The sequence below is a fragment of the Camelus bactrianus genome, chromosome 13 (genome assembly GCF_048773025.1).
Source record: "Camelus bactrianus isolate YW-2024 breed Bactrian camel chromosome 13, ASM4877302v1, whole genome shotgun sequence".
In the NCBI taxonomy this organism is placed as follows: Eukaryota; Metazoa; Chordata; class Mammalia; order Artiodactyla; family Camelidae; genus Camelus; species Camelus bactrianus.
Genome location: NC_133551.1, coordinates 29,296,357 through 29,323,809, shown reverse-complemented (window position 1 = coordinate 29,323,809; position 27,453 = coordinate 29,296,357). Strand labels below are relative to the sequence as shown.

The 27,453-nt window shown below is 43.0% G+C and overlaps 1 protein-coding gene and 1 long non-coding RNA gene across 5 annotated transcripts in view; one reads left to right on the top strand and one right to left on the bottom strand.

Moving 5' to 3' along the window:
- Window positions 1-22,273, top strand: part of IL12RB2 (interleukin 12 receptor subunit beta 2) — a 68,306-nt gene extending 46,033 nt beyond the window's left edge. For 3 of the 4 annotated variants that reach the window (XM_074376267.1, XM_074376266.1, XM_074376268.1), the window contains 7 exons: window positions 1,796-1,996; window positions 6,936-7,034; window positions 7,124-7,282; window positions 11,349-11,486; window positions 14,246-14,336; window positions 16,796-16,895; window positions 21,208-22,273. In XM_074376267.1, coding sequence (XP_074232368.1) covers window positions 1,796-1,996; window positions 6,936-7,034; window positions 7,124-7,282; window positions 11,349-11,486; window positions 14,246-14,336; window positions 16,796-16,895; window positions 21,208-21,747 — 1,328 coding nt within the window. In that variant the 3' untranslated portion in view covers window positions 21,748-22,273. The remainder of the gene's footprint in view (window positions 1-1,795; window positions 1,997-6,935; window positions 7,035-7,123; window positions 7,283-11,348; window positions 11,487-14,245; window positions 14,337-16,795; window positions 16,896-21,207) is intronic. The other variant, XM_074376269.1, reaches the window with a different exon arrangement.
- On the bottom strand, window positions 15,748-21,201 carry LOC141579572 (uncharacterized). The gene is made up of 2 exons (XR_012511166.1): window positions 18,286-21,201; window positions 15,748-18,011 (listed from the first exon to the last, which is right to left on the bottom strand). It is a non-coding gene; the product is annotated as an uncharacterized LOC141579572 (long non-coding RNA).
- Window positions 22,274-27,453: the final 5,180 nt, after the last annotated feature.

Here is a 27,453-nt window from a genome sequence, read left to right as displayed (position 1 = left end):
CACACAAAAATTAATAGTAGAAAAAGCAGTACAAAATAAAATGCCATTTAAATAGCAAACTAAAAGTATAAAGTGGCGAGGAATTAACCTAACAGAATGCATGAAAACTTTAAGGAGGAATTTTTTAAAATTCCGTTAAAATATATAAAAGGAGGCCCAAATAATTTTAATGAAACAGCATATTTACTAATGGGGTGATTTAACATTGTAACAGTATCAGTTTTCCCTGAATTAAGCTATAAATTTGATATAATTCCAATACAAATAACACTGAAATTTTTGAAGACTCTGATACTCTGATTCTAAAAGCTCTATTGAAGAATAAAATTTCATGAATACCCAAGATCACTTTGAAAAAGAAGAGCAAAATAAGAAAGGATGTTACCAACCAAACAGGTGTCACAGAGCCAGTGATGTGAACAGCGTGTGCTGGTGAAGAGGACCGGACATGGACCCGTGAATGTGTGGAACTTGGTGTGTGACAGGGATGGTAACACATTTGGAAAAACTGACTTGCCACATGGAAAAAATAATAAGTTTGTTCCCATTTAAAAAGAAAAAAAACCCTTTAGCTAGATTTGGATTAAAAACCTAAATGTGAAAGGTAAAACCAAAAGTCAACAGGAGAAAATGTGGTTGTGTATCTCTGTGACCCCAGAATGGAAGAATTTCATAAATAAAACTCAAAATACACAAACCATGGGTGAATTTACCTACATCGAAGTAACTATGTGCAACAAATACATCGGAGAGTAACAAATAAATCAGAGAGTTGAAAGACTGAAGTAAGATATTTTTAGTGTTGAAAACTGACAATTAATATCTAGCATATAAAAGCTATTTCTGCAAATCAGGAAGAGGACAGGAAACACAACAGAAAAAAATGAGCGAAGTATAAGAAGGGGAAAGTCAGACAGCTAGTAACATGTGAAGAGAGGCTCAGCCTCATAAGAAACCAGAAAACGAAAATAGAACCACAATTAAATACCAATACCACCTTACACGTACCAGACTGGCAAAATCAGAAAGTCAGGAAATGCCAAGTGTTGATGGGGAAATGAGAACCCTCATGCTTTTCTTGTTGGAGTGTCAACTGATTGGCTATTTTAGGGATCAGTCTGGCCATATTTAGTGAAATATGTGAATTTACTCCATAATTGAGCAGTTCTTTGCATATTTGTATATAGAGAGAGAGGGCGATACTCTTGCACAAGGACGTGCAAGATAATGTTCATTGCATCCTTGTTTGTGTTAGCAAAAAGTTGGAAGGAACCTACTGCTCGTCACTTGGCGACTGGACAGAGAAAGGGTTGAGGCAGCCGACAGAAGGAATAAGCTAGATTTACATATGGCGGCAGGATGGATATATCCCAGAAACTTAATGTTGAGTAAAAAAAAAAAAAAAGTCAGAGCATTACATTTACCCCAACACGTTTTATGAAAATACAACACATAAGCACAAAGCAGCATAATTTTCAAGGACACATATATGTCTAAATAAACATATGGGAGGTAGATTAGAAGGATGCGTATTATATTCACTAGAGCTGGTGCCTTTGGGGACACAGGAATGGAAAGTGAAGTGGAAGGTGAAGGGGAAAATAATCCCACACGTAACACTACACAGGGTCCTGGCCCTGATGCCGGGTCTCGGAGAAGTAGGATGATCAGATCTGTGAACCCGAAGTCCTTAAAAAGAAATTGGTTCTTGCTGCAGCTTTGCTGGGATGAGTTGTTTTGTATGTGTTTATCCTCTGTGCTTTTGTCTTTGCCCCTCCCTCTCTTCCCCACCAAGGGTCGCTGGCTCCGCGCCAGGTCTCTGCAGACTCGGGGGGTGTGGACAGCCTCGTGGTGACGTGGGCGCCTCCAGGGAAAGCCGCCTGTGCCGTGGGGGAGTACGTGGTGGAGTGGAGGGAGCTCCACACAGGGGGCGGCGCACAGCCCCCTGTGAGCTGGCTGCGGAGAGCCCCCTACAACCTGTCCGCTGTGATTTCAGGTACTTAATTATTCACCTTCCTTCTAGAGAGTTGCTAAGTTCACATTTTGCAAGGAAGTTGCAGGCAGGAACCCAGAGCCATGCCTTGAGCTACAGGCGGTTGCAGGAGAAGAGGGACAGTGGTGACCTAGAGTCCATCAGGATGCACCACTGCAGCCATGGAAGACCCACTGATTGACTGCAAACCCTGGTGTTCATGCAAAGCCCGCATGCCTAGTACCGCGCATGTACTATGCAAGATGAATGCGTAATTGAACCAAACAAGCAAGGCTGAGGGCTAAGTAGTAGCCAGTCAGTGCAATGGACCCTTCCATCTGGGAATTCATTTAATTCTGAGTACAATCATGTGTAGCCAGAGTTATTATACCCGTTGTACAGATGAGGAAACCAGGAAATGTTTCATTCCCAATTCTGCTAGTTATTATTTGTGTGGTAATAAATCCACAATTATCTATGCAATAATTGGTTCTCTAGTCCTCAAACTCTGAATCTGTCAGTGGTTAAAATCAAGTGCTTACAATAGAAAGCATCTGAAAATGCATTTAAATGATTGGACAGAACTTTAATCAGTATCTTTTTTTTTTTACACTGTCATTTTATGCTTAGAGCAAATCCTAAATTTCTGTATCATATTGTATGAATTTAAAGAGAAATCCCGCAAATAGTCAACCAGTCAATCCTGAGTATAAGCAGCACTGGACAATAGGAAAATGCAAGATGGCCAAAGGCTTGTTTAATCATTTTTACAAATGACTGTAAAAGACTGTACATCTTCCTCCCATCGGTCTGACTCTTGCCCTTTAGCTATCATTGCAGCAACCCCAAAACAGGCTCGCTGTTCCTGACCAGTGCAAAGAATCCTTAACTTCTTCTCTCAGAGGAGAGATTGAGTCTTAGTCACACTGCAGGTAGTTGACACTTGCTGAACAAACATTAAAGGGCAAGGTCTCAAGTTCTCAGTTCACAAACTCTGAAGTCCTACTCTGTCTGTTAGCCACAGTCAGCTTCTAACGTCGTTTTGTGTTTGAAATACTCAGAGACCTCCAGGACTTACCAGGGAATATGTTAGTAACAACCAAAAACCCTATTAGTAGAAATTCCTTCTTCTTTTAATTTTCCCAAAGAGAAATGGGATTCCTGGCATATTAAAGTTAGGTTAGTTAAGGGGTCACCTGCTTGGAAATCTTGTTCCAGGATGAATTTTGATGAACAAGGCACGTGTGTGTACATTCTGACATGTTCAGAAGCCGGAACTACAGTATTTTGCTCCTTCTGTTTTTCTCCTGCTCATTGTTGTCCCGTAATAATTCAAAATCATCCTTAAGAAAATTAATATTAATCTAGGTCAGCAGTAGCACCCCAAATTAAAATGTTGATAAATGTGTCTTCTGCATGGCAATGAGTGTGTTGAGGTGTTAAAAATGTCAACGCGATTTTTAAAGTGTAAGCTCAGCACCATGATTAAAAGTTCTGCAGCCAGATTATCTGGATTTGAGTTCTGGCTCTGTCACTTATTAGATTGTATGCTCTAGGGCAAATTACTTAACTTCTTTGTGCCTCAGTTTCCTTATCTGTAAAATGGGGGTAATAATATTACCTACCTCACTGGGTTATTATGAGGACTAACTCAAAGAGAAATCATTTTGAATGATGCCTAACACATCTTAAGTGCTTAATAATTTAGCTTATTATTTTTATATGTGATGCAGCTAGGACTGTAATAGGTTTTCAAACTCTAAATCCTATACAGTTTTCATTCTACCATAACAACCATTACACCTGTCCAAGGGGATACACATGCCCCACTTAAGGAGACAAGACTTTCACAAATGAAATAAACAGAACACACTCTTGATAATACATGAGCTGTTCCTTAACTGTGGGCCTCTTTTCGAGTCTAGCTGCTCAGACTTCTAGTGGGTTGTGTTCAGTTTTAATAACTGTACTTAAAGAGAATGCTGCCTGGATGACCCAGCGAGCATCAGAGGAAGGTGAGCAAGCCATCAGGGGTCTGGAACTTTTAATGTGGAAACCATTTAGCCTGCAGAAGAGAATTCTAGATGGGGGTGGAGCAATGTGACGGCGGTTACTGACTTTGACGTGTACATAAGAAAGAGGATGTGTCCTTTGTTGGTCTGGAGCCCAAAACTAAGGTCCCCTGCATAGAAATGAGAAGAAGACAGGTGTCAGTTCAGTTCTGAGAAAGAACTCCCCTTACACATGATGGTCTCTAATAGGACAACTGATTGCCGCCAAGGTGGTGTGTTCTCTGTCCCTAGAGTGGAAACCACTAGAGTTGTTGCAATGGGGCCAATTTTCCTTAAGGGCCATTATACCCATCAAGTCAGATGAAACAACAAATAGAAAAGGCATTTACTGAACTCCAAACTGCTATATAGTTGTAAACTCCTATTATAAACTGTATTAGGATTTACCTCTTTGGGATAGTTTGAACCATATGGTTACTACAGTTCTTTCCTTTTAGATATTCTGTAATTCTACACAAAATGCATAAAAGAGATGACAAGACAGAATATTTTCCATACCTAGGAAACTAAGATGTTTTTAAGCACTTTAGACATACTCATCTGACTAAAATGAATAATACTGGGTAAAATAATTATATTAATTCAAGTTGTTCTCCTACTTGAAAACACTTAACCATTAGTTTGTACTGATGTTACATTCTGGAAATGAATATTTAACACTTAACTAATTCATATTTATCATGAATTCAGAGTAATCCCCTCCAGTGGGTGAGATGACCCATTGCCATCAGACCCTCACCAGTCTTTTCCCAGCATCTGGCTGGGGCAGAGGTGGGTGTTTTGGAGCTGGTCCCAGTGCAGTCCAACTCCTGGATTGTAGGTCAGCGGGGCCTAGGCTAGAGACCATCAGTCCTGCCTTGTGTGGGTGAAAATGGCTCCAACCTTACAGAGCGACTCCTTTTGCAAACGTGTAGACATCACGGTGTCTAGAAAACCTTCCCTGATGCCTAGCTATTCAGGTCCCTCTTCTGCACGCTCCCCTCATACCTCCTCTGACTACTCCTCGTTACTGATCATTTAATGTTTGCCTTCTTCCACATTTAATAGATGAACCACCTAAGACATGGTTTATAAACGGAGACACAGCCTTTGCCCAAGGATGCCAGGTGTCTGTATGCATGGAGTCTCAGGAAGTGAGCCTGTAAGTTGAGGCTAGAAGGTAGAAAGAAATGAAAATGTTAAAGAGTGTGGGCTCCATCCGCTGAGCAGCAAAGGCTAAGGAATTTTTGAGGTGGGGAGCAGACATGATTACGGAGTGTTCATGTCAGAATTTGCCAGTAAAACAGGAGTTTGTAAGGTCAGAAGCGGGGAACGAGCTCAAGAGGACACTACTCTAAGGGAAACGCCAGCCAGGTTATAACCACCCTCTCCTCCCTCCCCCACTAGGGGAGGCTTCACAAGAAGGAGCCCACAGCTCCCGATGCAGCAGTTCCCAAGGCCTCTGCCCTGAACTCACGCTTTGCATGGCAGGATGCAGCGAAGCTGTCTGCCCAGCAAGCTCATCCGGAACTCCCACATGGCGCAGGGGTTGGTTGGGCCCTTCCAGAACTAGAGACAGAGCAGCCAGGCACCAGCACCTCCCAGATGAAATATGATTCCAGATTTCCTGTCACCCTTTGGGCTTCTGGGTCTGGATGCCACCCACAAAGCATCTTTGGATTACAGGACTAAGCTGATTGCAGCCTTGCTCCATTTAGCTTGGTTCATGAATACAAAGTGGGACTCACCCATGGTGTGAGCGTTGATTTCCTCATGGTCCCTTCTCATAGCACTGTTTGCACGTCTGAGTTTTATATACTGCCTGGTTGCAGTATATAAATTGTATGTGTGTGTGTGTGTGTGTGTGTGTGTGTATTTAAAGGACAATGGATTTTTATATAAAACACACACCGTTTAGTAAATTATTCTGTGATGTAAAACTCCTCTTCCCAGAATGAAAATGTGCAGTGCTAATCAGCTGTCAGAGTAGGGGACCAGGTGTCTCTCCGGCAGGACTTTGGACAATATGGGAGAGAGTCCTTACTCTGACTGCATGATGCTACCATTGCCTGGTAGGAATAACCATTTTCCTTTACATTTTCATTGGGACTCTAAAGATATGTGATGGACAGTGTCTATGAGAGGGGCCTTTTTACAGGAAGTAGAAATCTGAGGTTGATGGAAATAAAGAGTTTTGTTAGGGAAGAATGACTTGCCAATAAACTTCATGGCTGACAGAAAATTGCAAAGCGTGGCGGTTTAAAAGCTAGGAAGGAGTAGTCACATTCCCAGGTATCTTCCAGATCTTCCCAGGCTGTGAAGCACCTGGGATCTGAGTGGAACATGGTGGGGGAAAGGGAGGGAGGGGGAGGAACGGGGGTACATTGCACTGAGCCTGCCCTGATTAGTCACGCCCAAAGGTATCATCCCACACTGCGGTCAGATCCTGATAAGCATCTCCGGAATTAGAAGAGCCAGTCAGGTTCTATGCCTGCGAAGTATCAGCCGTACTTTTCTGTAAACAGCAGATAATTTATTTGAAGAAGTCAGATTTTTTTCCTTGAAAGTGGGTTTTGTTTCAAAAGCTGTCTGTGTGGTTATCTTTAAATCCTGTTGGAACCGGAATAGCTTTTGCCTCCTCGATCACAGTGACCCTGGCAATAACTCAGGTTTGCTTATTTGTTCACCATGAGGACATTTGTTCATCATCGGGAGCAGTGGCTTCCAGAAGACGGTGCCATAGCAAATACACTGCTGACACTTTGTATTTCAGTCATCCCTTTACCGTCAGTCCAGACTGCTTGAACTATCTTCAAACTAAGAGAGGCAAGAAATACCATGATTTAAATGGCTCCCTTTAGTGACTTACATGTGATGTTAACAGCTGTTATAAGACTCCCTCTTCTTTACAGAAAACATAAAACCCTTCGTCTGTTATGAAATCCACGTGCATGCGCTTTCAGGGGACCAGGGAGGGTGCAGCTCCATCCAGGGTGACTCCAAGCACAAAGGTGAGTTTTGGGACCTTTGCCCAACTTTGCTCTAGTTTAATGGTTTGGATTTGGAGGGTGACAATAGCCTCCTGTGTTCTACTTCACAGCACCGCTGAGTGGCCCCCACATTAATGCCATCTCAGAGGAAAAGGGGAGCGTTTTAATTTCATGGGACGAAATTCCAGCCCGGGAGCAAATGGGCTGCATCCTCCATTACAGGATATACTGGAAAGAACGGGACTCCAATTCCCAGCCTCAGCTTTGTGGTATGTGTGAGACACAAAGGCAGCGGGGCCTCTCTTGTTTAGGTGTCGGGAAAACACAAGCATGTGCAGGTGCTGACACCCTGCCTGGCACTTAGTAGGTGCTCAGTAAATATTTGTGAAATTAACTGAATGAAGAAGAATAAAAGACATCTAAACACACACACACAATTCACATACACAAAGCTACTGAGTCTATGTTACATGCCAAGCAAATTGAAGAAATGAAGATAATAGACGAGGCTTTCAAGGAGCTTACTCGTTTAGGGAGATAGAATTTCAAAAAGCAATAAAAACGCTTCGGTACTATTACATTAGGCCCTTGAGGTTTGCAGGGAATGCATTTGGAGAACCTTTTGAATCCCTGCATTTGCAAATATCATCATAGCATATTACTTTCTCCTTAAATGGATAAAATACAATTTAAGTAACTCCTTATGACCCATAATTATGCTATAAGACTAAAGCAATTAAATTCTGGCTGGAACATTATCTCAAATGATTTCATCACTCATTCACAGAGCAGCTCCAAGTTACTTGGCAGATTTAATGTTCTAATCTTTGATTTACTCAGAGTTTTGTTTTGTTTTTCCTGGCTTGAGCTTCTCTTTAGTATTTCACGGGCAGCTGGCTTTCTTTCAGAAGCATTTATCATAAAGAAGCAACAATTTTATTCCTTCATAAGAGCTCTTAGGTCCAAGAAGAATGTAACAAAGCCAGCCTGAGATGTGGGTGCCAGAGGGCTGCCTGCAGAGTGATTTTTACCTGGGGAACTTGAATAATTAGTCCTCTCTCTTGACCTTAGAGCTGCAGTATTGCTTTTCTAAAAGTTATGACCTTTAAGGCTAATTAATTTCTTATTATATAAATAATATTTGTGAATAATAAAAGCATTCAAATAGTTCAGAAAAATATAAGGTGGAAATTATCCCTTCCTACATATTTAGGTTATTAGCAGTTCTTGGTATGTTCTTCCAGAAAAAACTTAATGCATATACTAGCGTACATTTGGAATAATTATCTGTATTCTGATCTGCACCTTACTTTTGTCTTTCAATAATATGTACTGAGACCTTTCCACATCAGTCCATGTGGACTTGTCTCATTCTTTTTTTTAACAGCTCTGGAGTATTCCACTGTAAGACCTTACAGTAATTCACTGAATAACCCACCTTGCTAAACGCAATTTACCACTGAACAGAGCTGCTCCCCACTGTCAGGGTAAGTCAGTTCTGAAATGCAACCCAAAAGGTGATGAATCAGTTGATCTCATCATGGGCCGTTTGGAATGCTTCCAGTGAAATTTGCTCCCCCGAAAATTTTCATTTCGACAGAATTTAAACCAAGATGACTTTTTACAACACAGTTAAATGGTTCTTAAACCTGGTCTTGTAGATGTTGAAGAAATTACCTACCTTATTTGCAACAAATCTGATGAATATAGTCTATGTAAGTGTATTTTAAAATAAGTTTAAAGTGGAGACAGTGCAGATTCAAAGCCCTATTTTACACTAGTATAGATTGTTTCCCTTTTAACACTGATAGATGAACAAGACCTGTTTGCTCCCTACCTTCAGAGAGCTCACAGTCTACCCAGGGAGATGGAAAAGTGCACAAAAGTGATGTAAGTGCTATGATCAAGGACTGAAAACTGCCTAGTGCATTTGGCAGCCAGAAATTATTGTGGTGAGCCCACAAGTGCAGTTTCTAGAGAGTGGTAGAGGGCAGTAGGTTGAGGAAGAAGGAGAAAGACACCAGAAGGGCACCCCAACAGTGAAAGGAGGATGGTGTTCGGGGTGGGGGGGCCCTGTCTGGGGTGTCTCTGGCTCTGCCCACCATGAGGCCATGCAGAGTGTGGCAGGAGCACTTGGCCCTGCCTGGGGTTGGGGGGGTGCGTGGGTAATGCTGGGGCACAGCCACTCCTCTGGAAGCTTGTTGGTGCTACCATGTGCACCCGTAGCAAGTGCACTGCTCTGCGGGCTCACACGTTCTGCGTGCTATCCCTTGGCTGTTTTGGCCAACAGGAGGGTGGAAGCCATGGCAATTTGTTCACCGTTGTCTCCCCTGTACCTACAACACAGCCAGGCGCACAGTAGGTGCTTAATAAGACAGTATTTTTTCAATAACAAGGGGGTAAGTACTGCCCTGCGCTTTGTTAAACCAATGCAGCTGGTTGGGTGAAGGCTGATTTCTAGTCGCCATGCAGCTGCTTCACCTGGCACCACTTGACCTTCTTACTGGCGACCTTTCAGATGATTGGCAGCCACCGCGTATTCCTGAACTGGTGCCTTTGTCATTTAACCACCCTGAGCCTCAAGTTTCAGATTGCGAGGGCTGAATGGCCTCCTTTATCTCTGCCAGAGATCATAGTCCAGACCCAGGAGTCGAAAACCAGTATTTCCTGTGTGACTTCTTTCTCCCATTACTCAACTTAGCCTATCTGCCAACCACACTGCTGACACCATCGCCCCCCTCACTGCTCCCCGCAACCCCGTAGTTTCTATTTTTATTCTTCAGATTTACACATGTGTATGTGTGTGTTTGTGTATAGACTTTTTTGGCCTAGCAAACCATTCAAACCCCTTCTCCTCTGTTCCAGCGTCTCATTCACTCCCAGAGTTAAGGATGCCCTCACACGATTAGACAGCGGACTCCCTGATGCTCTCCTGTGCTTTGCTGCAGCAAGATGAGCAGAAGGCCTCCCCCAAATTAACTTTGTAATCCCCTGCCTTAGGAGTGAGAGACATTTTAGTTCAGTCATATAGCTGAAATCTGTGCAAGAAGTTTCATCAGGGTAGAGTAGGCTTTTTTCACCATAGGATGTGAAATTGCTCTGATGGTCATAGCTCTTAAATGATCTGCCCAGGCCTTTGGGTGGAGTGGATGCAACAATGCAGGGCTCCATCCTGCAGCAAATAAGCACAGGTAGTGGAGTGCAAGGGGTCTGTTTTCCCCATTAGATTGTAAACCCTTTGAGGCAGATTCTGTGCCTTGGTGCCTTATCCAGGGCAGACGCTCAGTAAATATTTGTGACTGTTAAAGTAAATTCAGCAAAAGGGCAAAATCTGACTTGCCCTGGGGTTTATCAGCCAGGAATGATGTTAAGGCACACGGTGCTGAGTTCTGGTTTCCACGTTGATCATTAGCACAGGTGCAGGTCGGCTGAGCAACCCAGGAGGCCTCACCTGTCAAAGTTCTGGCCTTGATTTTACAGTCCTCACCAGCTTTTGAGGGGTCACTCCAAAACTCCCACCCAGAAGATCCCTGCAGGAGGAGACTGCCAATTTACTGAAGGCCACTGATATTCATGCTTCTTGGAGAAAAAAAATGATGTCAATGCATTGCTCAAAAAACAAAATCTTCCCTGCTGAGACTCTGCAGGGGTGTTGAGAGCATAAGGAACTGTCAGTCTAGGCTTAAACTGCCAAAATAAATCTAAGTACCATTGCTCTCATTTTTAGATTTTATGTCAAATTTAAGTAGATTGTCATATTAAACTCACTAAGACCAGTGCCCAGAAATCACAAGAAAGGAAGGAAGGAAGAAAGGAAGGAAGAAAGAAAGAAAGGAAGAAAGAAAGAAAGAAAGAAAGAAAGAGAGAGAGAAGCAGGAAATCAAAATTAGTAAATGTTACTTAAATGACTATTTCATTAATTATTAAACTTAACTTTCTTAAGAATTCCAGTGACAACAATTTGAACATTTAATTTCCTCCCCGAGCGTTCTCAGATACACCTGATAAATGTTGGAAACATTATAGTCATGGGAAACAAAAGGAGTTTCTGCAGCTAAATAATTTCAAAAACAAAATGATAAAAAAAAATTCTTTCAAAAGATTTTACCACAGGAAAAAATGGTTCTTTTGATAAGCTGTGAAGTGGGGCCTCCATAAATGACAGTGTCCAAGGCCTTTTAAAATATTAAGTACTAATGAATTAAGATTATTTTAAGACAGCAATGTGCTTTTCTCTTTCAAATTAAATGAAACATCAACAAATAAAAATGAGTAAAAGCCCACATTCAAATATTTCCTTTAATATGTTGCTTTCCTTCTTTATCTTTCTTTCAGAAATTCCCTACAGGGACTCCCCAAATTCACATCCCATAGACAGCCTGCGCCCCAGAGTGACATACGTCCTGTGGATGACAGCTCTGACAGCGGCTGGCGAAAGCCCCCAGGGAAATGAGAGGGAATTTTGTCTGCAAGGTAAGAACCGTCTTTAGAGGTGGGAGTGCACGCTGGCTTCCTCCATAGGCATGGAGTCCCACTACCTTTGATACGGAGATGATCGGATTTTTCTTTAATTCACTAACTACTTTCTTGCTGTTCCACCTTTGCACTTGCTGTGTCCTCTAACTAGAGTGCCCTGCCATTTCATTGTCTGCTTGGAGACCATGTCTACTCATTTTTCAAAACTCAGCAAAAAACAAAAAGCAACTCAGCAAAAATATCATTCCTCCAGAAAGCCTTCCCAAATGCACGTCCGTATTTCCGTCATGATGTGCTACACTTGACCCCTGATGAAAACTCTGAATCCACTAGGCAGGGGCTGGTATCTGTTCTTCTCATCGTCAAGGTCTAGAACGGCACCCGGCACATTGTGCTTGTTCACTAAATATCTGTTCAGTGAATGATGAGGACAACCTCAACAGCGACAACACAGCTGTTGCGTATCAGATAGTTGTTACCCGCCAGGCACTGCCTCAAGTGCTTTGCATGCTGTGTTAGTTTGCTGGGGCTTTTGTAACAAGGTACCCACAAACCCAGTGGCTTAAACCACAGAAATGTATTGCCTCAGAGTTCTGGAGGCTGGGAGTCTGAGATCAGGGTGACAGCAGAATTGGTTTCTTCCCAAGGCTGTGAGAGATTCTGTTCCCCGCCTCTCGTCTCCTGTCGGGGCAGTCTTTGGCATTCCTTGGCTTCTAGATCTCCACCTTCATGTCACCTGGAGTCTTCCTTGTGTGTGTTTCTGTTCCCCTTCTTGTCATGCTGGATTAGGGGCCACACTACTCGAGTCTGAGCTTATCTTAACTAATTACCTCTACCAATGACCCTTTTTCCAAATTAGGTCACTTTCTGAGGTTCTAGAGGTTAGAGCTTCAGTATATGAATTTTGGGGGTGGGAGGACACAATTCAGCCCACGTAACCCATACTTTTACTCATTTAATCCTGATCACGACCATGTAAAGCACCTGCTGTACATAATCATACCAGCTACACCACCAGGCACTCAACATGGAATGAATAAAGGAATGGGGGACTGGGATGCCTTTTTGTAAGTGTGAGGGTAGAAAGATTACCCAAGATCATAGAGGTGGCAAGTGGCAAAACTACAAATCAAACTCAGACTGAGTCTCTGAAGTTAAACTTGAGAATAGGAGGAAGTGACCCAGCTCACCTGCGTTTCTCGCCGCTGTCTAAGTTACATTGTTTTCTCCGGCAGCGCCTGTTTGCATCTGCTCCAAACATAAAACAAGCTGTTCTTGCTTTGTGACATGGAGTGTCAAGTAGATCATTCAGGACTTTGTTGTTCAATGCCAGACGGGGAAAACCGACAGGCCCTCTTCACATCCCCCAGCACGCCCATGATAGTTAACTTGTGTGCAGTTAATTGGATTCAGGACTCAACGTTTTTCTACTCCTGGTACTCCAGACTTGGCCCATCTGCCCAGGAAGGAAGGCAGATGCTAATGTCAGATTGTACCAATTGTGTGGGGCGGTAACAAGGCTGCCTCCATTAACTCCCCCGTTTCAGCCCTGGGAACACACCTCTCATGGGGGCTGGCAGGTCTCTGGCCACTAGTCGCCCTGCTTGCCCTCCCTCCCAGCCCAACCTTCACTCTGCCAGGGGAAGAATCTTTCTGCAGGATCCCTGCGCTGATGTTCCACCAGCTACTGCAACACACCAGTGGTTCCCCAAGCTAGAATTCAAACTGCTTCGTTACCAAGCCCTGCACGACCTGGTCCTGTCCACCCATCTAGCTTCGTCCTCTGCCGTACACTCGTCATTTATACTGGAAAGCAGGACCAGACTGTGGTTGCGGACATGTTCACTGTTCCCTCTTTCCATGTGTTCTTTCTCCCCTAACTTGTCCAATTAGCCAACTCCTACCCACCCAACTCTAAACTTTGGCATCCTGCCTTTAGGAAACCTTCCTGGGCTGCTCATAAAGCCATTTCCCGTGCTATTCTCTGTGACACTGCCTTGTACACGCTGTTTTTGTGTGTATCCCATGGCATCATGGTTTACTGTGCACATGTTTACACATCTGTCTCCCGGACTACATTCGTGACTTCTTAAGACAGCAGAGCCCACGTTCTATTCATCTTTGTATCCCAGCACCTAACTTGGCCTGTTACATGGTTTAGACTCAATAAATGTTGGACGAATTAATGAAGAATTCCAACACATAGTAAAATAAACGTTCATAGGAAGGAATCAGCAATTTCAAAGACCCTAGTTAGATAAAGGGCTTATCCAATGGTTTGGTAAGATTAATAGCTACCATTTCTTGAGGCCCCCTGTGTTCAGATACACTGCTGTGTGCTTTAAATACACCATCTCATCTTCACAACCACCTTTAAGGTAGATATCATCATCCACCTTTTATAGATTGAGAATCTGAGGTCCACAGATCACACGTCAGTCAGTGGCAGAGCCAGGACTAGAACTCAGGTCTCCCAGTTCACAGCCAGTGCTCTGTATACACACTCCCTTCCTTTCTGCCCCTGTTAGAGGAAGGAGCCCTTGCAGGGCTGGAGTTCCTCCCTAAAAACCATGGAATTGGCCCCTTTGGGTGTCTCTCTACTGAATGGGCAAAGGTGAGTTGGCCTTGTTTTTGAGCCCAGCTGCCCACTACCCACAAGCTGTGGGTAAAGCCCAGTGGGTTCACACAACAGTCAGTATTTTGAAATGTTCATTGAAGATAACTCAGTCACAGGGTTTGCTAACTTTTCCTTTCAGGGAACGCCAATTGGAGCGCCTTTGTGGCACCGAGCGTTTGCATTGCTGTCATCCTGGTGGGCATTTTCTCAGTGCGTTGCTTCCGGCAAAAGTAAGTTTGTTACAACTGCCAATTTTGGTAAATGTATTTTTTTTAAATGATAATAGCGATTGCTGCTATCCGTCAAAGAAAAGGACACTCTCATAAATTGTTGGTAGCAGACTTAATTTATTCAACTTTTTTGGGTGACAGTGTGTGTTAATTTTTTTAAATGTTAAAACTTAGACCTAGCAATTCCCAACTAGAAACTTATTCTAAGTATATCATAGGTGTATGCAGATATTTTATGGCAAATATGTTCACTGAAGTATTGTTTATAAAAGGAAAACAATTTGAAGCAACCTAAATGCCCAGTGATACGGGATTGGATAAATAAATCACAATATATTTATTTCATGCTATACAGCATACCATGCATTTATTAAAGATGTAGAAGAAAATTAAATGGTATGAGTATTTGCTATATTATATTTTAAAAAGCAGGTTGCAAAGCAACAGATACTTTCATTTTTATAAAATAGTGCATACACACATGCACGCAGACACACAGGGTATATCAGTTAGCATTAAATGTGGTTGTGTGTAACATAAAAAGCAAAATAACAGGAAAAACTAGCTAAGTTTCTTACACAGGTAAAGGAAGTAAACACAGGTAAAGGGCTGGTGTACCAGCTCCCTAGTCATCAGGGACCTAGGCTCCTTCTCCTTCTGCTCCACTGTTCTGACATGGGCTTCCATCCTCAAGTTCACCTCACAGTCCAATGGCTGCAGGAACTACAGCCGTCATGCCTGCATTCTACACCTGCAGCAGAAGGAAGGTGCCCCCCGTCTACCTTTTCAGGAGCCTTCACGTGATGAAGTCACACATGACGCTTATGATTACCTCTCACTGGCCAGAACTTGGTGAGGCAAGGGAGGCTTAAAACTGTGGCCGTTTAGCTGGGCTTATTGTCGTCCCTGTAAATCGGGTCCCCTTCCTAAGAAAAAGGTGAAAATGGGTATGGGATGGCAGTTAATACTCTCCACCCCAAGGATATACACCAAAATCTTAATGGTGGTTATATCAGGGGATAGAATCATAGGTGATTTTGACTCTGTTTAACTGAATTTTCTAAAATTTCTTTAAACGTGTATTACTTTGTGAAGAACATTTTTAAGTGAGTTATTCAGTAGTTTTCTTCAGACGTTGTGTAAAGTAGGGGGAGAGGTCAAAATAAAACTAGCTCAGAGTCATTCCACTGGCCAGTGAACTTGTCTAAAAGGTTTTACATTTATTGAAGCTTTCCCATACATGATCGATACTTCAAAACAGAGCCCTCTTTAGGTAGACTTTGAAAAAGTAGAACTCAGAGAGGCAACTAGGATCACGTGATCCTCTTCATGGAAATAGTATCAGTTAAGGTGGAGGCTTCTGCTGTTAATGGAAAAAGAAAAGAAAAGAAAAAGATGGCCCCAAATGTAGTGGCTTTAATAAAATAGTTTATTTTTCTCCCATGTAATAGTCCTAAGGTAAATCATCCAGGTTGGTTGGCAGGTCTGCTCCACACAGTCATTTCGGGGTCCAGTTTTCTTCCATTTTATTGGTCCACCACCCCTTGGTGGTCCTCATCTGCATGATCTGTACTGCATCACAGATACCTCTGCTCACATGTCTTTGGAAAACCTTAGTTACATGGCCTCATCTCATTTTGAAGGGCTAAAGACACAACAAACTTTTTTTTAAATTAAACACCAAAGCTTATTAAAATCAAGCTTTTAAAAATGTTTCATATTGGTGTTGAATTTTTTAAAAAATAGTCAAAATATTTAAGTTACATGCATATAAGAAGCATTTTTAGGATTTTTTTTCTTCTGTATCATAAAAGTAATATAAACTCACTTAAAAAAATTTCAAAAACAGAGAGCTGTAGAAGGAAAAAAAAAGACATGTATTTCCTCTGATCACCAAATGCTGTTAACAGTCTGGATGTTTCCATGTGGTATTTTTTTCTTGGCATTTTTTTAAAACTTGGTTATGTCCAAGCTGTTTATACCACTTGTATCCTGTTTTATTCTTTGTTTTTTCACTTTTAGCAAAACAGTTTACTTGTTATTACGAGCTCTTTGTAAACATTCTAATTAACTAAACATAAATAGTAATCTCCCCAAGGGTATTGCCCGTGTCCTCTTGTTTGCTGTTTTATCCCCAGCAAGTGGCACTTTGCTGGTCATACATTAGAGGTTCAATCAATGTTTGTTGAATGAGTACTTGGGTGGACAGTGATAGCTAAACATTACATTAAGCAAAAGTTCCAGAGTTTATTTAGCAAAGCCTAAGTGGTTGCATCACGGGTCTTTATCACCTGTCTAAACTTCACAGAAGACTAATCCAGCCTCGGGTGGTGCGTCGTCTTTCTCCTGCAGTGTTCGTATGTTGCTCATTTGCATACCCCTGCACTGAAGTCACTGTACTAGGAACCCGTGCTTCCGTGTGTGCATGTCTAACCAGATACTGTTTTCTTTGCCTGCAGGGTATTTGTTCTCCTTTTGGCCCTCCGACCTCAGTGGTGCAGCAGAGAAATTCCAGATCCAGCGAACAGCACTTGGGCCAAGAAATATCCTGTTGTGGAGGTAAGGCATGAAGCCTGATGACCAGTCGTGGGGCTCTAGGGACCAGCACACCTGGGTCTCCCATTGTAGTTCCTGGGAACCCCACGTGCTTAGGTCAGCTGGATAAGCTGCAGGCGTGAGTGCTGGGTTACCATCAGAGTCATCACTCCCGTGCACAAGAGTTTTCTGACGCTTAGAACCAGAAGACTGAAATACTGAGAGCTTTTTATTCCTCTCCATGCCTTCTGTTCCCCTCCTCACTTACTTCATGTCCGCCACCTCAGCTTACTTCAAGAGAAAGAAAAAAGCAAGTGTATTTGCCGAGCACTAGCCCGAGCATTGGCTCATCCAGGTTCAAGAGAACTGAAGCTTTACAGTGACGTTCCCAGTCCTATCTGAGCACAGAACAGATGAATAGAGCCCAGACTATTTTGGTCTCGGCAGGAAGCCAGTAAGTCATTCCACTGTGCACGGAGAAAGTTTCAAGGAAAGAGAGGCAGCTCAGAGGCAGCTCAGAGGAAACCGGGAGCTGCTGCCGCACAGTCCTAGGAGGGGAGAGCAGCTCACGGTGGGCCAGAGGGTCGACCTCTGGAGCACGGTCTGGAAGCTGAAGGCATCTGAACAGGGAGCAAGACCGTGCCCTGAAGGGGAGCCACAGGGAGGAGAGCAGATGCCCCTGTCCTTGTCACTGCCCGGGGCCTGGGCAGCCCCACCGTCTCACACCTCACAGCCCTCCCTCCTCCTCCAAGCTGCTTCTCCTCAGTCACCCGTGCATTCTCTCAGGCACACCCTTCCTCAGGCCAGAGGCCAGCACTACCTGCCCTGCTCAGGGAAAGAGCTGGTCCCAGCCGTGTCTGTCTCAGCTGGAATTGAAGTCACCACAGTTTTGTGCCTCTGAAATAAGGCCACCTCTACCACTTACTATGTCGATGACCTTGAGCAACTTGCCAGATGAAATGAGCGCTCAGTTTCTCCCTCTGCAAAACAGGAATTGACGATCTCTCTCATGTACACTGTTGCGAGGACTAAGTAAGACGCCATGTCAAGCACATGGGTCACACAAGGCAGGGATGGTTCATTTGCTTCCCAGGAAGATTTATACTTGAGGTCTCCTCTTTCTCTTGAGGGGTTTTGTCCCTGTTAAGTTACAATAGCAAGAATGACAGTTATGTGTGTATGTCATGTATGTGATATACATGGCATGTAATTACATATGCTATATAATAGTATTACATAGTGTTTGTGTTTGTATATATAAATATAACGTATATTACTTTCTATATGCCAGGCACTTTAAAAACAGTTTTCATGCACTAACAGCTAATCTATGCAACAGCTTTCTGAGGTTGTAATATTATTACCCTCATTTTTCAGATGAGGAAAGTGAGGCAGAGAGGACTCAGTAACTTACCCGGTGTTAGTCAGCTAGTAACTGGTGGACCGTGGACTCACATACAAGTAGGATGTGCCGTCTGCCATCACGCTGTACGTTCTGAAAGGTCTTGCGCACAGGGTGAGAGGAGTGTCTCCAGCAGTCAACATCTCTGAGCTGAATAGACTAACTCAAGAGATATTCACACTCAGGCCCTCATTTGGTGGCAGTATTGCAATGAGCTAGGGGAATGCACTCAAGAGGCTGCCACTGTTAGTATTAGAGGGGACTCAGTTACCAGGAGTTGAATCAGCTGAGCTCTGTGATGTCTCTCTCCCAGTGCTGAGATTCCACAGCCCCATGTCCTAAAAGCCTGAAATAGCCCAGTAGGGAAGCAGCTCTGGGTCAGTCGCGGACATCTCGCTCCCAAGCTGGTAGCTTTGGCGGCGTGGTCTCTTTGCCTCTGCCTGGGCATGAGGGGATAGAGAGGCATGTGGAGCCACTGAGGAACCCACAAAAAGCCTAGAAGAAATGCTGAGAAAGACACATAAAGGGTTAGAAAAAGTAACACAGGGGAAGAAATAGCAAATTGTGCCCAAAGTTGTACAATATAAGTATGTTCATTGCAGCATTAGAAATAGAAGCCAAACGCTGGACATAATGTAGCCTGCCATCAGGGGACAGGTTAAACTTACGAGTGTATCCATACAACAGGATGTTATGCAACTACTAAAAAAATGAGATCTGTGTGTCTAAAAAATCTCTAATATAGTTAAAAGTGACAAAAGCAAAGTTCATAATAATTGTCTAAAGTGGGTTCTCATTTCTCTAAAAAGGAGGATGATTTTGTACACACACATACACGCACACATGTGCACAGGATATTTCTGGAAACCTAAATATGAAACTGATAATGATGATTGCCTTTGGGGAGGTGGTTGAAGGCATGAGGCCACTTAATTTTCATTACAAATTCCCTTTAAACTTAAAAAAAATTTTTATAAAACTATGTACATGTATTTCTTTTGCAAAAGTAACCAGTGAATCAGAAAATTTAACTTAAACATGCCATCTATGCCGAAGGCCAGGTGGCAGCCTCAGAGCCCCAGGTCACTTGACCCTTGAAGGGGTAGACTATTTTTAAAGACCCAAACTGCTCTCCTGGTGCCAGGCTGAGGCAGACATCAGAAACACAATAGTGTTTCACCTCCAACAAAATGTGCTTTGAGTTCTCAGGCTTTGTGTCCCACAACCATTTTTTAAGAAGTGGCTAAAAAAACCCACAGATTTTAGCTCTGGAGGAAAAGGCTCAATCATAAAGGGATCACGGGGATGTTACCCATTTTGAGCTTGTAAAAGCTTTAAATAGTTTCCATGATGTACCTGAGCTAATAGTAAGTGGTCCAAGAGGCCCTTGCCTCAGGACTTGTCGGCCAGGGGCCTGCTTTGTAGAAGCAGCCTCTGTTGAGGCTTTCCCAAAGGCAGAGTGAACGCCTCGCCTTGTGAAAACGAGCCTCACCCTGTGTGATCTCCTCCACATCGGTGGTGGCAGTGCTTTGGCAGCTGCTGGCCATGTTCCAAGCCAGACCACTGTGCCACGGCCAGTTTGCACAGCGATAGGAGAAGAGCAGGCTCCCAAAACAGAAGGACACATACCGTCTGCGTGGTCAGGGCCCTTTGAGGCCATCTGCCCTGAGAAAGCACCGTCATGTACTTTTTGGACACTTGCCATGCTTCAGGCAAGAGGGAGGGCATCAGAGGCCTTCCAGACCAAACCATTCTTGCCCAGCTTGGCATCTGACGGATGAGGGAACCCAAGACCAGGAAGACAGATTGAGTTTTCCCAAGTTGTAGAGACTCAGAGTTGGGACTAGTCCTCAGGGTTTGCCCTATCCCAAGACTATTTTTTGTCATCCTACTCTTCCCTTAAGACAGTCTCTGCTTGCATATAGCTGACGGACATGTTTAAAAAAAATTGACAGTATAAAGGCTCTTATGCCAAGAACCTAACAGGTGGTTTCTTCGCTGCTGTTGGAATCCAGTGGAGAAAACAGCCACTAGGGGCTTCCTGAAAGCGGGCTTTGGAGCTCTGCTTCAGAAAGATCAAGCAGTCAATGTAAAAGGTAGTTTGGAGGATGTAAAGAGAGACCAATAAACCTATAAAAAGAAATGTTAAGCGAGTGCTTGAACTTGGACTCAGGAATCAGCAATAAGTTTGGGAGGAAAAGATGTGACATTGAAGAGCTGGTAACGAATTAGATGTTGAGAGAGATAAAGCAAGAAAAGTAACAGATAAAATTAGCTATAGGGAAAAAAGGATGAAAATTTCTTCCAGAAAAGTTATTTCAGTGAGGTCTTCCTTAAGAGAAGAACTGACAAGGATATTACACTACCAAAAACCTTTCAGAATTTTATCAAAGTTCAGCGTCCTTAGCATCCCTTGAAAGTCCCTTCATCATGTGACCTCCATCTATTTCTGAAGCCTCAGTGTGCCTGTCATAAAAAGAACTAGCAGGTTCCGGAGTAGACCAGTTCTCCTTGCCCACCACGTCTCTACCTGGAAGATACTATACATTTCTCAGCATTCAGCTCTAGTGTGACCCTTTAAAAGTCTTGCCTCCTCCCCAGACAGATGCAAGCTCAGCCTTTCCTTTGCACCCACTGTGCCCTCTATGCTAGAGAAGCAGCAGCTGGTGCAGTTTGACTCACCAGAAACAGTCTAGCTGAAGGTTGAGCGGGACAGTGAATCACTCACTGGTTGCGGGTTGGAAGGAGTCCATGGCTCCTGCCTGTCTGCCTCCCCAGTGGTGTTAACTGCTTCTCCTACCTACCAAGTCAAGGCCCACAGTGTTCTGCCTTGAGCTGACTAGCTTCGTGGAGGCCTTATGTACCCTGGAGTGGTCGGTTGTCAAGGCTGCTTACTCCGTGTAGCCATATGAGCTTCTTCCTCCTCTTTCTCAGGAGAAGACGCAGCTGACCTTGGATAGGCTCCTGACAGACTGGCCCACTCCAGAAGAACCTAAGCCCCTGATCATCAACGAAGTCCTTCATCAAGTGACCCCGGTCTTCAGACATCCCCGTCACCCCAACTGGCCAGAAAACGGACAAAGAGTCCAAGATCACTATACCTCTGAGGAAGACACAGGATACAGTGCCTCGAGCCCACCCCCTCCAAGAGCTCTCACAGCAGAGGCAGGACAAGTGGTAGATCTGTACAAGGTGTTGGGGAGCAAGGGCCCCAACTCAAAGTTGGGACACCCAGCCAGCCCCTTGACAGTCCTCCAAGTGGACTACCTTCCTACCCACGAGGGCTACTTACCCTCCAATATAGATTATCTCCCCTCACATGAGGCTCCCATAGCTGACCCTCTGGAAGAACTGCCTCAGCACATCTCTCTTTCTGTTTTCCCCTCAAGTTCCCTTCACCCACTCACCTTCTCCTGTGGTGACAAGTTAACTCTGGATCAGTTAAAGATGAGGTGCGGCTCCCTCATGCTCTGAGTGGCAAAGCCTAAAGTTTGGAAAGTCAGTGCGCCCCCAGCCAGCACAGCATGCCCCATCTGCCATCCTCCCAGCCCCCTGCTCCAGTGCTCATCACCTTGAGTGCTGCCATCAGGTCTGGCTGCAGCCAGAGGGCAGGTAAGCCAGCTCAGGATGAATCTCAGGAACTAATAGTTGGCTGTACCCCAAATACCTCATCTTGCCTTCTCCACAGCCTTACAATTACATTCTTTACTGTGTGGACTTGAGACTACAATCTGGGTACTGCACTGGGGCAGGTGGTGCGGTGGTCAATGCCCCTAACCTCCATGTTGTCCAAGGGTCAACTGTATAAAGCAGCTACTACAAACCGGGTCTTATGTCTAGATCAGTACTGTCCAGTACGCCTGAGATACAAGTATTCTATGTATATCTGCACTGTTCGGTACAGTAGGTACTAACCACATTGGCCACTGACCACTTTGGAATGTATCTCTAGTATGACTGAGGAACTGAATTTTTATTGTAATTAAAGTAGTCACATATGGCTATTGGCTACTGTGTTGGAGAGCACAACTCCAAATGATGGACATGTTAGTGAGAATTATTGGTTCCCTTCAAAACAGATCAACCTCATTTTACATATGAGGGCATAAAAGATCCTGGTGAACACCAATATAAAAGGGCTCCCAAGACGGTCATGGCTATCCTTATTTGTAGAAGCCTAAGAATGTACCTTTCCCTTAGTTTTGATAGTTTATTTTATTAGTTTATTTTGTCTTCACCTTTTTTCAGTGAGTCAACAGATGCTTGAAGGAGGAAAGCTACTACTAAACCCACTATAGGACCTTGGGCAAGCAGCCTCCCCTCTCTGAAATCCGATGTTTTGTAAAGAAGTGGGCCCCTTGTGTTTCCTCTCCTTTCTGCTGCAGCTGATGCTGCCTTTAAGATCACAGCTACCTCAGGGTCTAATACCCTACTGCCAAGATTGCACTCATAAATTGTCCCTTCTGAAGGCATTCTGCTTTCTTTCCTCAGGAAGACTCTAAGCTGGTCCTCAGACAGCTCAAATTGAGCCTAGAAAATTCTCTTTTCCCCAGCACGAACTTGGAAAGCTCTCTGGCTTGTCACCCTCCCTTCACCCATCATTTCTTCTGTCCCTTAACTACAGGCACTTCTGCTAAGCTGGTAGAGAAGAATCTCAGTCTAACTGCTAATTGTACCCTTCCCAAAAGAACAGGATGAAAGGTCCAGGAACCTTTTTCTCAAATCCCTGTCAAGCCTGGGTCCTACACCCTACCACCATCCCACCCAAACACTGGATCTGAGGTGGCTCTGATTTACCAGATGTCCCTTAGAGCTCTAGACACTGAAATGAGCATTTGCTCTGCTTGTTCATGTTTAACTCTTCATCCATGCTTCCTACCATTTATTCCAGACTTAACTTCTTTAGTTCACCCAGGCTTTATTTGAAAACCTTGTTTCTTCCTTACATCTCCATTCTACTCTATTTAGCTGCTGTGTAGAAGCCCCCACCATGGTCCCTTGCATCTCCGCAGCTTCAGCACTGGCTTTTCCACACCCAGGATGGGGAGCCCCTTGTTGACTGTTTGCAATGGGCCACAACAAAGCCGCCACCTCAGAAGCAGGGCAGTCTGTCGCTTCTTGACAATGAAAGCCAACTTCTTTCTTGTCAATACCTGCTTTTTCATTTATTTGCTTTCCTTTTGATAACCTGATAACCACCTTAAATCACTCTTCCCCACCACTTCTGGCCTCAACACACAGGTCCCAGTCTCCCTTTTATCCCCCTCACCCCTTCCCTTCCCTTAAAGCCCCAGCTGGTACTGCAGTCCTCATTTGTTTTCCTTAAAAGGTTTTTTAAAAAATTTAAAAAGGGAGACTTCTTGACTCCTGAAGTCTCCTTCTAAGGATGCAGAGGCCTCCTCAATGCTCCCCTAGCACGATGCACTTACTTCCTCGACTGGACTGTGAATAGCTTGAAGGCAGGAACCATGGCAATCTGTTTCTCCAGCACTGTGCCTGGTCCATAGTAGGCTATCGATAAAAAGCAAAAGATGTCTCCTGCCATCAGTTCCATCTTGTTCCTTGTTACAGAAGCGAGTCTGGTTGTGTCTCTTCCTCTTTAATGAGACAATTGAGTTTGCTTGTAATCCTCTTCATTCCCAACCGCATTCTACCCTACCATTTACTGACAGCACCACTGTAATACATGTAGCAGTTCATTACTTTAAAAATATTTGAGCATGCTCTTGGCTACTCACTCTGCCAGATAAAAAGTCCTCTTGCCACGAATGACAGGATGGGTAACCTCATCCTGCCCTTGCCCCAGACAGCTTTTACAATCCACCTTCCCGCCCACACACAGTCAAAATCCCATCAGATTGCCTAGTTTACTAGGACTGGGTAGGGCTCAACAATATTCATATAGTCAGGCTTTCATTCCTCAGGAAAATTAGCAACGCTATAAATCCTTACTCCTGATGTACATCTGAAAGCCAACCCAGAAATCTCTGCTCTATTGAAACACATCAAATTCCTTAATTCTCTGGGACCTAAATACTATAAAGAGAGTCCAAGTTCATTGTCATGAATTCATGAGAATCGCCACCAATTCTTGTGTACCGATCATTACCTTGAATTATTCCTTAAAAGGGCCAGCAATTCTATTTTCCTGGCCTCTGACTTCCTTATAGGGAATCTAGTTCTTTCCCTTTGGTGCCTTTTCCCCTCCACCCCATCCCAGTTTCTCAGCTTCCATTAATAGCTTACAGCTGCAACTCACCAAAGCCCAGAGGCCAGTGAAACACATGCCAAACTAGGCACCTTTTAGTCCATCCCCCATGTTCGATTCTTGGTTTTTCTACATCAAGCTCTTTTTCTTTCACCTGACGTAGTTGTCGTCTATCCCAATATCGCTGCTGAAACCCTCCAAAGGAGCCCTGTTTTTCTCTTCCTAATCTGCAAAACTCAAGGACATTCACAATATCCACCCTTATGAAAGGCTGATAGGTGAACCCTCAAATTAATCACTCTCTAGAATGAGATCAGAAAGGCCTCTTCTTCCCCCTAAAAAAAAAAAAAAAAGATAAGCAATTCAATCAATTGGCCAACTGGAAATAAACAAGTCAGATTTTTACATCACAGTCTATCCTGGAATAAACTTCTAATTAAAACTTTGCAAAACACAAGTTAGATAAAAATATTTGCAAGATATACCAAGATAACTTAATAAGGTGCTCTTACAGATCAATATGAAAAAAGCCAGTGCTTCAAAGAAAAATGGACTGAATGAGAAACTCACAAAATACGTGTGAAATACTCAATAAGCATGAAAAAAAACTCACCTGTAATCAAAGAAATAAAAATTAAATACCATTTTTCCCTTACCAAATTAGCAACATTAATGAAAAAATTAGCCAGTATTAATCAGAGAACTGCATTTGGCAACCAGGAATGTTAGCTGGTTCCTTTCTGGAGACAGCTGGGCAGTATTTAATAAAATGTGAATAAGCAACTCCACTCCTAGCAATGTAGACTTAAAGAACAGTACAAATATAAACTGAATAAAGGATTTATCACAGCGTTGATTAGAGGAGCCTAAATGCCCTTCAGTAGGGATCTGGTTGAATCATCTATACAATAAAACACTGAATTTCATGGAGTCTAAGACTCCACCAATTTTAGGACGCCCCATTATTTTGTTATGAGTAGGAAAAAATGTTCATTAAACAGTAATAGGCCATTGATTGCTATGGTGCACGTTTCCCCCCCATCCTCCCACACACATTTTAACATACCTGAAATGAGGATAAATCTGAGAATTGATGAAAAGCATGCTAGTCAGTCTTTTAAAAAATATAACACAATTTGACAAGGAAATGGTTAATTACAAATGGCTGAATAGAATAATGTCACTTTTATATAAATCAATACAAAAAAAATCTAAAGAATATACACTAAAATGCTAACAGTGGCTACATCCAGCCATAGCTTTTCTTAATTACAATTTTGCATTCTTTTCATCACAAATACTCATTTCTCTTGTAACTAGATAAAGTTAATGAAATAGAAAATATTACCAATTCCTTTCCAAAGACCTGAGGCAGTGGGTCCTAAAGACAGACTACCAACTACTTTCCTTATGGCCCACATCTCTTTCAGCCTCCACCTTCTCTGGCACTTCCACCCTTGATACTCTTGTCAGAAGTCAGAAAAGACAAAGTAGCTGACACACTAGATGAGGGTGGGGGTTGGGGGTGTTAAGGTAATAACTGAAGGAATGGATCTTTCAAATACAAAATTTATATAACAAGCCAATTTTTGCCTTATTTCCATTCTAATAGGAATTAATAATGATCAATAACCTCTAACACAGTACTTAATACATGCAGTTTTTAACGGCTGTAACTCAGTTCTCACCACGACTGGTTAAGGTAGGTGTTATCTCCACTTGAGAGATCAGGAAACAGATACACGTTAAGTAACTTAACCAAAGTCACACAATTAGTACTTGATTCCAGATAGTCGAGTTTTGGAGCATAACTTTCAACTACTCTGTAATTCTTTTCTATGCAAATGACTGCACTACAAATTTACATCAATTGGGGTTCTGACTATAGTTGACTATAACTATGATTCTATAAAAATCTTTGAAGCTACTGGTACTAAGTAGCCAAAACCTGGCACTTCCATGCTTCTAAAGCTCTAGCTCCTTCTTGGTACTTGAGAAATCTACCTAAAAAGCAGGTAAATCTTAAATGACACCAGGACAAATCTGGCACTCCTGAATTTGCTAACTTACCCACCCAGCTAATCTAAATCCTACCATACAAGGCACACTGTGTAGGCCATAGATGGGAAATAACACCCCTGAAGAAGTCCGATTTAACGAAATTGTTAAGTGGAGTATATAAAACTATGAATAAAAGACATTATGCTTTTCAAATAACCAAAGAAGTTTGTCTTCTCAAATTAAAATATCTATAACCCCACCCAACTTACCTGATTTTTTCCAAACATGGCTATTTCTTAAGCAAAAAATTATTAGGGCTGCATTTGACTCAATTTTGTTGTTTATATGAATTGTTGAAGCATAAATAAATGCCTTTCCTTCATTCTCTGGTAATTGGTTCCACATTTAATAGTCCTTTTTTAAATTTACAAGTGGCAAAACCATTCTTAAATTCGTTCTGTAATTTCAGTCACATCTCCAACATACAAACCTAGTATGTGCTGCCATGGCGTCCCTTTCAATCAATTCAGGCCATTTTCAATTTCCACAACTGTAAGGAATTCTGCTACTAGAGACCCTGGTCTTGCCTAGGCAAGAGAATGTCAAGTGAGGCTCAAAATACCTTCCTTTTTCCAATTTCAGGTATTTTACTGCCCATAGGTAATTGGACCCAATGAAATACTATAAAAGCTATTATGAGATTCTTACGGAGACTGTTTTCAAAGGCCCCAAATTTTCACCATTGAGGAACAAGCCAGACATTTTTTACTAGTTCAAAAAAACTGCAAAACTAGTCTTTTGAAATTGGATGAAAATTAATAACAAAAAACACTTGTTCTTTTAGGAAACAAAACCTCAATTCATTTGCTAAAATGGCAATTATGTATCTCTCTGCACATTAGCCAAGAATCCAGCCCATGTTAACCTGAGGGTTTTTCCTGTTACCGAAAGCAGAGCCTGGAAACCTCATT